Source organism: Capsicum annuum, chromosome 1 (assembly GCF_002878395.1).
Source record: "Capsicum annuum cultivar UCD-10X-F1 chromosome 1, UCD10Xv1.1, whole genome shotgun sequence".
Lineage (NCBI taxonomy): Eukaryota > Viridiplantae > Streptophyta > Magnoliopsida > Solanales > Solanaceae > Capsicum > Capsicum annuum.
The window spans coordinates 11,079,707-11,093,418 of NC_061111.1; the positions used below are offsets into that span (position 1 = coordinate 11,079,707).

A 13,712-nucleotide genomic window follows, 5' to 3' on the forward strand; every position below is an offset into this window, starting at 1 on the left:
TGGGTTATGAAAGAAGTGCCATTGAAAGTGCTTGTGGAGGCCCAATTTATGTAGCAATGGGAAAGAGTTGCTTGAACCACGTTTGGGATTCGAAGCACCAGCAACAAGTTAGTGTTTGTCATACACGGTTCAGCTAAGCCCCAAATGGTTCACAATCGCAGTGGCAATTTGGCGTTCTCCGGCCGCAAGAACAGGATGATAAACCGACACCAGCACCGATGTCCACACAGAGAGAGAGAGAGCAGATGTGATTCCTCTTATGACCTGTTTGGTCATAAGAAATAAGCATAGAACTTTGTCATAGAATAGCATGACAGACTCCCTGTGACCTGTGTGTGCGCACGCGCGCAAGTAAATCATAAATCAGACAGATCAAATAGGAACTCATTTTGAAGAAAAAAAATTAATCTAATCTTTTTCATAATTCTGCGAGGGAAAAAATGCTAAAATCATACATTACAGTTTCCTTTCAAGAGTTCAAGAACCTTATTCAACAAGATATTAAGTCATAACGGATTTATTGGCACAGCACGTTACAACAGTTATACTATTGTGTATATCTGCTGCAGTTCTTGCTTCACAGTCTAGCAGTTCGTAGTTGCTGCTTGAGCAGTGGCCTGACATATTCATGGAAGCCATCGGCAACATCTGAATCGTTGAGAGGATCCTTCCATGCAGCCTCGTACAGCTTTGGATACACGTTTCCATCATAACGTCCAAGAATTGAACCAAGGTAGTGATCGGTATAGTTAAATGCATCAACCAGCGATATAGCATTTGGACGAAGCTGACAATACACAGGAACGGATAAGTGAAAACAACCCTAACTCAACAACATAGGAATAAGAGAAAACAAGTTTAACGAGACGAACCTTAGAATACAAGGCTCTGAGCTGGTCATTAGCCAGTGACGCCTGCTTTGAGGTGATGTAGCCAGTCCCAAGAAAATCTCCTTGATGTTTGTGAAGAAGGTAGAGGGAATAGATGCCACAAAGCACCTCCAGCTGTTGCTTAACCCCCTTACCGGGAATGTCTTGTTGCAACTTCTCAACAAACCTTAATGAGGTAAAAGAAGTATTAGCAAACAAAGGTCTAAATTCCACAACATTTTGAATCAAATCTAGGTAAATTTTCAATAATTTCACCATTTTCAGCAAGACACAGAACACGTTGCTAAAAAGCAAACTGATCATTCAAACCAAATACAGCTGAAGAATGAATAGTCAATAAGGTAAGTTATGTGATCGTCCTATTTGGATAGTTCATACTTATAGTACTTATGAAGAACAAATCTTTGCTCAAATGGTCATAACATTATTTAGTTTTTCACGAGAAGAGAATGCAGTAAAAACGCTTACTTGGAGACTACAATTAATTGACAATGAGCAACTGCTGCTTCAACTAAATCAGCTGCTAGTTCTGCAAAGCCTAAAGAAACGAGGACAAAGCAAGAAAATTAGAAATCGAAATTTGGCAGTGATCATTAAATAAACATTTGCAACTGAAACCTCATGTAGAAACTTTAACGTAAAAATAGTAACAAAAAAATTACCGAAGTGAGAAAGAAACGTGCAGAGACTTAAAAGTGAGTACCTTCTTCTTGATTATCGAACTTGCTAAGCCTCTTGGCACAGGCAACAGACATCCTGGCAGCCCTTGCTTCATATGCTTCCACTATTGCACTAGGTTTCATCCAGTCCATAGCTGTAGAAGATGGAAATAACCATAATCAGCAACCAACTTTAGGCAGGTTAAAAATGCAGGAGGATATTTGAAGGGTGAAACAATAGGGTCTTCTTACATGGTTGACATTATGCAAGTAAAAGTGAGGAAATTACACGTACTAATACCATAAGCGGATCCCTGGCTAACGCAACTGATACTACAACAAGCACAATCAGAACAAATTGTAACTATGACAATGAAGATCCACTGCAAGGAGCCTAGGACTTTACCTTGTTTCACATCAGAACGACATTGCATCAAGTATTCAATTCTTCCCATATAAGAAGTGGTACCAACTGGCTTCGTTCCAGTGCCCAGTTGTGAAACGGTCTTCATAAGAAACCTTGCAACCTACACAAAATACCGTGTAGAACATTATGCATTAAGACTTCATAAAATAGATAAGCATCTATCGTACTTCACTTGCTCATTTACAATATAGGTAAGTCATGTGAACCTCAAGAGACCTACTTTTCGGAGAGAAGTGGAAAAAAGAACACCCGCAACAGAATCACCATTGTGAAGCCACATGAAATCTCACAAAATTTACCATATAGGAAAGATTGCTCAACCAACAATTCTAAAAACAGTTTTAATTCGTTCACTAATTTTAAGAATTTTTTTTTATTAACGTAAAGCCACTAATTTTAAGAATATTAACCTGCTATCACCAACTCTTTTTTATCTACTTTCTCTATTCCAAAAAGATTACCTTAGTCTCCTCTGTAACAAAACAGATCTCAGTACTTAAACGTGACAAAATGTACCTTGGTTCAGAGTCTGTACAATTTCTAGTTCGAAACACTGACTATATTATAAAACATCTATAACTTCTGAAAGATATTGATAAGGAGGGAAGAAGTACAGGAGATTGGAAATGCTATATCATAAAATTTCACATTTTCCATAAATCCCTCGTACTTCTTTGATGTTTCTACTATTTTATAGATAAAAATTAAATTGAACTATAAAAACCAGAACAACACTATGACGGATATTTTTAAAAGTCAATGAGAAACTCAAGCTTAAAGAAAAACTGAGAGCTTGTATGTCAAAAGTCCGTATAAAATTTAGTTTACCTGTAGTTGTAGCACGACATTATCTCCTTCGTATGTACAGGCAGGGACATAAACGGCAAATAATTCTGGAAGCCCGCTGCTACAAAGATAACCATGACCTCCACATAACTTTCGGCATTCTTCAATTCCATCCTGGAATGAAATTGCAATCATGCATTAAGCAAGTTACGTTAAATGGCATGATATTGGATTCAACTCAGCACTTAGAGAATAGCTTTTCCACCAATTTTATCACGTAACTGTTCTTTCTTGAAGCTAAAGAGAAAAGCAGGTCCAATTTTTATTTTAAATTTTTGGACAAAGGAGCAGGTCCAAATTACACTCTCTCTCTTCTCTCTCTCTCTCTCTGTTGATCAGACGATTAATTTGACTGTTTATAACAAGTCCAAGCCACCATTGAAGAAAACCTAATTGCTAATCTCTTATCCTAATACAAATGAAGATTGTGCAGGAGATTACATTATAGCAGAAAATCAATCATAGCAGAATCCTAACCTGCCAAACGGCACAGAGTTCAACGTCCAGACATGAGAAAAAAAACTCTAAAGTGAGCAGAACTTATTGAGGTGGCCAAACATTTATTTCCTGGCTATGCTTTCCACATGCATATTATAAAATTTTCATTTTACATAAACTAACATCTCCCTTGTTAGGTACATGGTTGACTCATGTAGAAAACTTGATATTATAACCAAAAGCCCAGACAAGGCTGACAGCATCCATGATTCATTGTAAAGGGAAAGAAAGTACAGGTTGGTGGACAATCAAAGTTGTAGTCACTACTTACAGCAGTGGCAGAGGTGGTCAAAGACTTCAATCCTGCGGTACATGCATGCGCCTCCGGCAATGTTGAGAAATCATTTGCTTGCAGTCTTTGGGTAACATCCGTGTACAACCATTTCAGCCACTCACCAACAAATCTGAAGGCATATGCAGAAGCCAACAAGGGGAAGAGCCTGTTTTGCTGAGTTTTGTAGTCAATCACCTGCACAAAAGCATGCAGCAGGAGCATTAATCACAATTCTAAGGCTGATAAACGATGACGATGTGCAGTCACTTGACTGGGAAAAACATAAATCTATGATGTTGTTCTAAGTACTATAGAACACATAGCAAACAAATTTTGTACTATCAAAGGCCAAGACTTCATCAAGATCAGCCAGCAAAGAAATTCTTCAGAGTGGCACAGATCTAATGACTTGTGAGTTGTTTAAGCCATAAGATTCCTAAGCATTGCAGTAGTCTGCAATGTCCAAAAATGTTGGAGCAGATCAATCGGCTTAGCTTGGAGATGTTTTGGTAAAATTATCGCATGCGCAATGATTTACATCAGCTAAAGATAGGCGTGGTTTTAATTGTTTTTCATCAGGTAAGAGGTCCCCATAAAAACCTTTTGTTCGGTTTCCAGGTCACAGTCCTGTCTAAACTGCTAGCATGCAGGATCTCATTGACTATTCTAACACATAATAACATGATTATTGATAATATTCCCCTCTCCTCTGCTGGTTTAGATTTTTCAAGATATCACCAAGAGGCAATGGTGAAAAGCATGGTAAGAGAAGTCTAATCTAACATAGGTTGAGTATTGGGGATTTTTATAAGGGAATGGCTAATGAAATATAAAAGCGCAAGTCCTTTCACCCACCGATCCCCTTTACTAACCCAACATGCAGACATCAAAACTCACCCTTTCCACTCAAATAATGATGAGAGAAGAGATTGCCCTTGGTACAAAAGCTGGATTTTTGCTGGCCAACATAAACGGAAGTGCAGCGCTGATAAGGAAGGTTTTAAACATTGGTTTCACTTTGGAATAAGCAAATGAATTCCATAAACCACAAAGAACCTTCTTCTTTTTTTCTTTTGTTTTTTGGATAAGGAAAAGATCAGTATTAAAACAAAAATCTTAGTACAAGGGTCCTTTTTATTTATACCAGTTAAATCCAAGAAGGCACAAGAAAATAACAATTTATTTAACTATTGACAGATTTCTTCCAAGATTACCTGAGTTTCTTGTCCACCATTCTGAGAGCCGAATTGTCTACGAACGGCACTGTATCTGGTTGCAATACACACAGCCCGAGACATCGCAAGGGAAGCATCTGCTACAATTGTTTGCCGTACATATACCATGGTCCCATAAAGAAGTTGTCGGGGAACATCAGATTGAACATATTTTCCTTCCTTAGTAACTTGCGAAACCCTGAAATTGTGGAAGCAAATCTAATAACGACCATATGGCAATAAGCCAAACACTATGATATCAAAATCAATGATACAGAAGAAAGATGTGGTTCTTGGCTCACCCATGGGATTCAGCCTAGCAACCTTTGAACAGTAATTATTGTTTCATTTTAATCAGAGGCCAGAAATTCCAAATTTTTCTAATAGATATAGCTTATTTTTCTCGCTCCACGTAAACCCTGCCAGACTTTCTACTCCCAAGACTACTCAAGTCTTAAACATAAGAAGCTGAAACTAGAGGGCTGGATTATAAAACCAAACAGAAGCGTATAGGGGCATATCTGGAGCTATCATATATTTACTCAAAAAGGAAAAAGGGGGGAAAGAAATTTATAACTCTAATACCAGAAAATGGAAAATTACAAACCTCATCAACATTTGATCTCTAGGAATGCGCACATGATCAAATCTTAGTACTCCATTATCCATGGAATTGTATGCTCCATTCCCAAATTTCATTCCAATGTCTCCAACAGTAACGCCTGGAAGAGGTTTGTGGTCCTCCAAGCTCCGTAATTGAACAATAAAACCTAAATATGTGAAGTCAATAAACCATAAGCGCTTCCCTGAAAATCGGCATACTTTGCACCAGCTTGTGACATGAAAAATCATTGACTTACCATTAATCCCATAATCTTTACCATCTGTTATAAGACGAGCGTACACAACAGCATGGGTGGACACTTTACCCAATCCACCAGGCCACCACTATTCAAAATTGTAAAGCCAGAGATCAGGGGAATTCACTAATTCATAATGATTGAAGAACTGTATTAATAAAGATGATTTACCCATTTCAGAATAGCATACTGGACTGATTATTAAAATAGGAAGATTATAGGAGGCATATCATGGATTATAGACTATCATATATTTTGAGCATCATTCCACAGGATACTTAAGATTGAGAATTGTTTAACAAAAGGAATACAGGAAAACAAGTAGTGGATCATTCTTACCTTGCTTGACGTCAATGTTGGACTATGAATGACAAATTCATCTGTTTGTGGATCAAATGTGGCAGTGGTTTCAAGGCCTTGAACATTGGACCCATGACCAAGTTCAGTTTGAGCATAACAGCCAATTAATTGCATCTTTTGGGCCAATGGCAGCCACTTTTTCTGCTGTTCATCTGTGCCCTGTCCTTTTATGGCAGGTATAAACATTCCCTAATGAAGAAAAATGTTGGCAGGTGAACGACAATCCTTGGGTTTGAAGCAATGAAAACAGAAGGGGAAAAGACTATAGCAGAAACTCATAGTTTTCAAGCGCATTATGCATGTAAATGACAAACGCAAAGGTAGCAGCGTTGCAGCAATTTAACATAAACAAAAGAAGAAGTCAAAACAAGAGGTTACCCAATGAAGATCAGTGAAAGCAGGCTCATCTACGTAACGCCTTAACACAGTAGCTTCTTCTTCTGTGGAAATGAAATTCAAGGTAATCAGCAGATAATGGAAAACTTCAATTAGATGCCTCTTTTTTGGCCGAACATGTGAAAAGGATTAAAAAGCTAAAATGAAATCATACCAGTAAGACGAAGTTCAATGATCCGTTTCCATCCATATGCTGCCTTCCTTAGAGTGCTCTTGAATAGCTCTTTCCTAGGAAGCATGGTCCTGCCCTCCTTACTGAAACCCTATACCCCAGAATAAAACTCGGTAAACATTAGAGACATGAAAAAATAGAATAAGCGCAGAAACAAATAACACAGTCAAGCAAGACCATACCCTCCTCTAAAGACTTCCCCCTCAACCCTCAATAAATGACACGCATCAAACAACATAACGCCCTCCTGCTTGGTTCAATTTTACTTCCAAAACCAAGTCAGTTATGCTAGTAAAAAGTTTTTAATCAACATTGAACCCCAAAACAGTCACCAACTGAATCACACACCAATGGTCTGTTAAGATGTATCAAAATAAAAAGTCTATTTCAGATCACATTGAAATGAGCATAGAAAAGACAATTGATTTGGCAGAAACCATAGCTTTTCAGCATCACAATCGTTGTTGAAACAAATACTAGAATACATTAGACAGCCTGCCTAACCAGGCTCTCCGAACCTGCGGAGGGACATGGATTCCAGTATATAAAAGAAAAACAAAAAAAGAGAAAGTAAAGCAAAGAGTAAGAAAAAAAGATGTAACGCGATTACAAAAGCAAATGCCTAAATCATCCTAAAAAATCAAATCCATGTTAGCATTTAATAAAATAATTGTCCTTGTTCCTACCAAAAGATTCTAATGCACCTGTGCCATTCATGTGTACATGTCTCTTTCCTCAGAACTTCAGAGCAATTTTTAAACCAAAAAAAAAAAACTCGTCAGTCAACATCATTAAAATTTTATACTACTAAATAATGTCCAATCAAAGCTCAATGCCAGAATGTGGGTCAGTTAGATCAGTTAAATAACACACATTACTAGCTCTCTCCGACTTAGCAAAATCAAATCTTTTTTTCTATTAAAACACAGTTAATGAGCATGAGAAGGCTTTCTCCCCATCGCCACCATATCCATGTTGTCATAAAACAAGAAATTAAAGCATCAAATAAACACATAAAAAATAGAAACAGACAAAAATGATCAAAATCAGTTTATGTCAGTTAAATCACACGCATTACTTGCTTCCGAGCCTGTGTTATTGATTTTGGAGGACTGTGGGATCAGCACTTAGCCTTGGCAGAGTTCGCATATAACAACAGCTATCATTCAAGTAATCAAAATCAAATCTTATTGCTTATCTTAAAACACAACAAATGAGCATAACAAGGACTTTCTCTCCATCATCAACATATCCATGTACAAAAGAAGAAAATAAAGCACCAAACAACCAAAAAAAAAAAAGATAAAAAGAATCAAAATTACTTTATATCAGTAAGCAAATCACACTCATCACTGACTCCCTAAAACATATCAAAAGCAAATCTTTTCTTCTACCCCCAAGAGAACATATGAAAAAAGAACCAAAATCAGTTTATATCAGTTAAATCACACACATTACTGGCTTCAAAATCAATTTTTTTTCACAAAAGAAAATCAAAATCAGTTTATATCAGTTAAATAATACACATTGCTGGCTCCCTAAAACTTCTAATAATCAAATCATTTTTACAAAAGAGAATCAAAATCAGTTTATATCAGTTAAATAACACACATTACTGGCTTCCTAAGTTGGCCAGGACACCACGGTTATCAAAGAAAAGGAAAAATACTGGCTCCCAAAAACTTACCAAAATCAAATCTTTTTTACAAAAGAGAATCAAAATCAGTTAAATCACACACATTACTAGCTCCCTAAGATGGCCCGGACACCACGGTCATCAAAAAAAACTACTCTCCCTAAACTTCTCAAAATCGAATCTTTTTTCTCTTAAAACACATCTAATGAGCATAAGGAGGACACTCTCTCCATCATCACCATATCCTTGTACAGGAACAAGAAAACAAAGCATCATACACTCCAAAAAGAAAACAATAATAATAATCAAAATCAGTTGAATCACACACATTACTGGCTCCCTAAGCTGGCCCGGACACCAAGATAAGTGACTCCCAAAAACTCATCAAAATCAAATCTTTTTTTTTTCAATTAAAAAGCAGTTAGTGAGCATAAGGAGGACCTTCTCTCTCCATCAACCACCATACACCCAAACAACAAACAAAGAAGAACAAATCATCAGTATTAAAACTAAAACAAAATCACTATAAATCTCATTATCCAGCCAAAAGGTAAGGGGTCAATTATCAAACAAACAAAAAATTCTAAAAATTGAAAGGGGGGAATTACAGGATCATTAGCAACAAGCTTAGAGATACGATCAGAGAGTTGAAAATGATGACGAGAACCAGCCCAAATAATCTTCATCTCATCCACATCAAATTCAGCTTTCTTCCTTTCATCAGCTAAGTAATCTACACCCTCCATTATCTCACTCACTCTATCAGATCAAAACCAAAAGCAAAATTCTCAACACAAAGTGAAAGAACCAATCTTGGGTGGGCTGTAATACAAATACCCAAATTCAAGAAAGGACAGGATAAGGGAGATTGAACACGATTGAGTATCCCAAGAACGTTTTAGACGTGTGCCTATTTATAGTACTACTTGTCCTCGTCTCCTGTGTGCTGATGCTTTATACTCGCAATCCTGCAATTAATCACATTTTGACTCAAAAAATGTTTTTGCACTTTAATTTGTTTTTTATATTTGGAATATTTTGATATGCTGGATAGGATAAGGATTTTAAAATTAAATTGAGATTAATTTTATACTACTTTATTATGCGGAATAAGATAAAATATATTACAGCTAATTAATTAAGTTGGATTTAGATTTTGTCTGATTGACAATATAATTTATTTTGAGATTGATATTGTCAATCAAACAGATATAATGAATCTAATTTCAAACTCGCATCAAGAATAAACTTTATCTAAATTAACATAGAAATTACTGTTAGTTTATGAATATCAGAAGAGACCTTATTAATTTAATCTTTTTGCTTTGTATGCACCGAAGTGTGAAACAGATCGGTACAGTAGACGACAGAGGAGATTTAGCCCACATGTTTGTTTTCTTAAAAAAAGAATACATTAATAATTCCTTAATGTTATTCAGAATTCAAATTATAATTTATTCTGATTAAGTATTTAAAATATTAAATTTTTTGACTAAATTTTTGAAGAGTTTTTACATGTATTATCAAACTTCATTGCGTAGATATATCAAATTATTAAAATATATCAACTGTTAATTAGAGATTAGGAGTCAAGTAATATAAAATGAAGGAATTTGTATAATATTATGGGAAAGAATATAAAATACTTTATTTGTCTCATATTACCTAATATGTTTGTCAAAAAAAATTATCTCAAAATCATTAGATATTTTTTTTAACTTTACTCTTAATAATTTAATAAAGTAATTAATTTCAATAAATTATAACAATATTTATATGAATTTAATAAGGTCAGACGAGGGAGTAATTTGAGATGGAAGAATATTAGACATGGTTTAACTAAAACATTAGAATATCAAAAGTATCATTAATTTCTGGACGGTATCTATCTCTTTCACGTGGGATTGTTTGGTAGGAATATAGGTAATACATGAATTAGTAATACAGGGATTAACAATGCAGGGATTATAGTGTTTGAATTATTTTTTATCAAGTATTTAATTCATTGTATTAAAAATAAAATATACCATAGATTGTATTTGATTTAGAACTCTGCAATTTTTTTTTTTACATTTATGCCCTTAAATTTTTGTGGGATTTTCTTTTACATTAAATTAGTCAAGTTAAAAATTAGAATATTAATAAAAAATTTGTTACTAATTTTCAAGTATAGTGTGTCACTACGAAAATTCTTAATAGCATGGGTACTTTCAATATTTTTTATTGGTCAACTATGACTTAAATTATAGATTTAAGGCTACATAAATATTTAAATACCTAAAACATTTTTTTTTTCTAAAAATAAATATTCAAGTTACCAATACATGAACTGAACGTTTTTTTTAATTTAAAAAGCCCCTTTCCCCACCAAGAAAAATTCAACCCAATAGGTAAAGCAAACCAAATATATATATATATATATTATTTTTATATTTTAAAGCAAACATATGAAATCATCAAATTACAATGAATCAGATTTGAAAAATTAAACAGGACATTTATAATTAACTCAATATAATTAAAGAGGACATTAAATTATAAAAGAAATTTAAAAAAAAAAAAAGAAATTGAGGGATAATTTGGTCATTTAGGGGTCTTATCCATGGATTATTAAACCTTGGATTAGTTATTCCTCCATTCCATTTACTATGGATAAAATAATACCACATATGTTGTATAAGCAATTCATGTATTAAGTTAAAAGAAGAAACCAAACAATGTATTCAATGGGACTAAATTTTAATCCAAGGATTATTTTAATTAATACGGCCTACCAAACGGGTCAATGTTTTGAGTAATATCACTCTTTTCTAGAGTATTTAATGTTTTAACCAAGGTGAAGTCTAGTCAATTAAGATGTGGACCAAAATGTGAAATGTGACATGCACAACCAAATTTATGGTCCTTCCTAATTCCTATCTACAAAAATCACAAATAATAGGCGTATTTGAAGTCAACATATATAATGCAAATTCTGCAAAGTGAAAAAGGGTGCCCATCCAAAAGAAGCAAAAAATAAAATTGATTCTCAATGTACACCGACCATGAGAAAATGAAAATAACAATTGGGAAATATTTTACTTCTATATAAACTGAAAGTGTAAAATTTTCTTTTACATGCTCCCGTTTTAAGGGAGGAAAATAAGGTTTTTTACGACTAGGGGAAATTGAAACATAGGAGAAAGAGTGTCAATTCTATACACTAAATGTAATTTCTTGAAAGATAATATGTTTTTTATATGATCACATCTCTTGAAAGATAACTCAAGGAATCCATACCAAATACATTTTCAAATTGCTTCTCAAATATTTTATTTATCTTACGTTTGAAAGATCCCACCATTTTATACCATAGTAATGAAATATATATGGTAGGATAATTGATCCCGGGACAACTCTTTCCTAACGAAACTGCCCATTAAGAAAGTGAAGTATGTCTAAATGTATCCCTACTTGGCTTTCATTGTATAAGCCAAATCAAACCAATTCTTTCCACAGTGGAAAAATCATTAGTGAGAGGAGCATATTTGAAACTAAAAACAATACAATGGGAGTCTTTATAAATCGTCAAATAAACCTAAAGAAAATGTGCGAATTAATCACAAATGATAGTGGTATATTTAAATCTTTTTCTCATTCATAATTAGTGAAATTAATGAAGGAAAAAACACACAAATATCTAGTGGGTTTGGTAAACAAGAATAACCAAACCCATAATCCCAACAATCTAATTGTAACCACTTGAATGTTAAGTTGTGCTCTGCCCATAATATAAACAGTAATATTTCATACTCATCTCCCACCTAGAAGTGAGCTTAAACACCTTTTTATTTTGGTTAATTAATAGTGGGTTTCTGATTAGTTTGTATGCATCTCGACTATTTTACCTGATATCATTTTTCTCCCACCAAAATAAATACTCGATAACTCCAACCGTGAAGCTTCACCTAACCATTTTTTGCGTCTACTAGGATTTGAACCCTTGTCAAGAAAGGATAGACAAAACAAACAAACAAACAAACATCAACCTGATTCAATCTTATAAAAGGGCAGCCCGGCGCACAAAAACTCCCGCTATGCACAGGGTCGGGGAAGGGTTCCACCAAAAGGGTGTATTGTACACCTGATTCAATCTTATATAACACAATTTCAGTACAACTCTTTCCTCCAGAAGCAAAAAACTCTGGAATTTTGTTGTCCATCCATCCTGCTCTCCCAGAAAATTTATTGTGGATGGAACAAATGAGTTCGGATAAAATCCTCATATATTTTTTTACTCTTCAGAGTTTGACCTGAAATTTGATCCCTACTAGGATGTAAACAACAACAACATAGCCGGTGTAATCCCACAAGTGGGATCTAGGGAGGGTAGAATGTACGCATACCTTACTTCTACCTTTAACTTCTAAAAAGTATTTCATATACTGAAGCTGTGTTAACAAAATCACAAACAATTAATCAGAAGATAATTCAACTGCAGCCAGATTTAAAAACATATTGGTGTTGAATAGATAATCATATAATTGTGTTTCCATGTTCATAGTGTTAGAGTGGGTAAAAGTCCCACATTGGTTGGGTAATGGACTGGTAGTTTGCTTATAAGGACTTGGGTAATCCTCACCTCTTGAGCTAGCTTTTGAGGTTGAGTTAGGCTTAAGGTCCATTTCTTGACACATAGTAAACCACAGCGAGTAGTAGACAAATGGCTAAGAATCAACACGAGCAGAACCTTTCAATTTCTTTTTGGTGTACTAAGCCCTGAACGAAGTGTACATAAACATTTTGTACAGTTCAATCGTTCTACATGGTTTTTCTTTGCTAAGGTATAGGTTATTAAAGGCCACGAAATCAACAAATAAAGACTTCCCAACTTGAAGATAATTGATCTTGTAGCCAATTCTGGACTTAAATTTGAAAGATATGATTACCTCCTCCCTTCAAATGGATGAAATCTAGTTAGCAGTATGCATTTGAAGAATAGAAAACTTTACGCAGACAGATCCACCCATCAGTGATTCTAATCCCTTGATATGTGCGGCAGAATCTTCAACCAATAGTTCCTCTTCCAGCAGTATGGATCACTCGCATCCTTCAAATTTGACAGCCTAGTCCATCTTTGAATTCAACTAGGACATCGTTAATTTGTATGTTCAAGCTTGTGAAAAGGGAGGATTTCAGATGATACGTGTATTCTAGCTGCCAATTGGGAGAACACAAAGCTGGGTAAGTAACATTAGTTAGATAGAAGCCAAAGCAATTTAGCCGGAACAAATGTCATGTTTTCTCATTAATTCTATGCTCTCGGCAATTGTTGACCCAGCAGTGCCCACAAAACCAAGAGAAGCACAGCTGCAGACTACTTCTTCTATGTATAAGAGAAAATCAGTTAATGATTGAGGATGGCGACGCTTCTTAATCCCTGCCGAAATCTGTGAAACTGAACCAACTTCTAGCCCATGCCCCGCAACCATGACGTCTTT

The 13,712-nt window shown here is 34.9% G+C and overlaps 2 protein-coding genes across 2 annotated transcripts; both read right to left on the reverse strand.

Annotated features, from left to right (window-relative positions):
* Nucleotides 1-387: 387 nt before the first annotated feature.
* On the reverse strand, nucleotides 388-9,522 carry LOC107867684 (peroxisomal acyl-coenzyme A oxidase 1). The gene is made up of 14 exons (XM_016714038.2): nucleotides 8,841-9,522; nucleotides 6,579-6,687; nucleotides 6,407-6,468; nucleotides 6,008-6,217; nucleotides 5,669-5,756; nucleotides 5,416-5,578; nucleotides 4,809-5,007; nucleotides 3,592-3,789; nucleotides 2,805-2,936; nucleotides 1,956-2,076; nucleotides 1,594-1,704; nucleotides 1,359-1,428; nucleotides 873-1,056; nucleotides 388-787 (listed from the first exon to the last, which is right to left on the reverse strand). The coding sequence occupies exons 1-14, from the start codon at nucleotides 8,976-8,978 to the stop codon at nucleotides 578-580; spliced, it is 1,995 nt and encodes a 664-aa protein (XP_016569524.1). The 5' UTR covers nucleotides 8,979-9,522; the 3' UTR covers nucleotides 388-577.
* A 3,176-nt stretch (nucleotides 9,523-12,698) lies between these two features.
* On the reverse strand, nucleotides 12,699-13,712 carry LOC107867676 (O-fucosyltransferase 30; the record flags this gene model as incomplete). Its single annotated transcript, XM_016714026.2, is given in 1 exon segment — nucleotides 12,699-13,712. A coding segment is annotated over 1 exon segment (222 nt), but the record flags the coding sequence as incomplete, so codon positions are not given.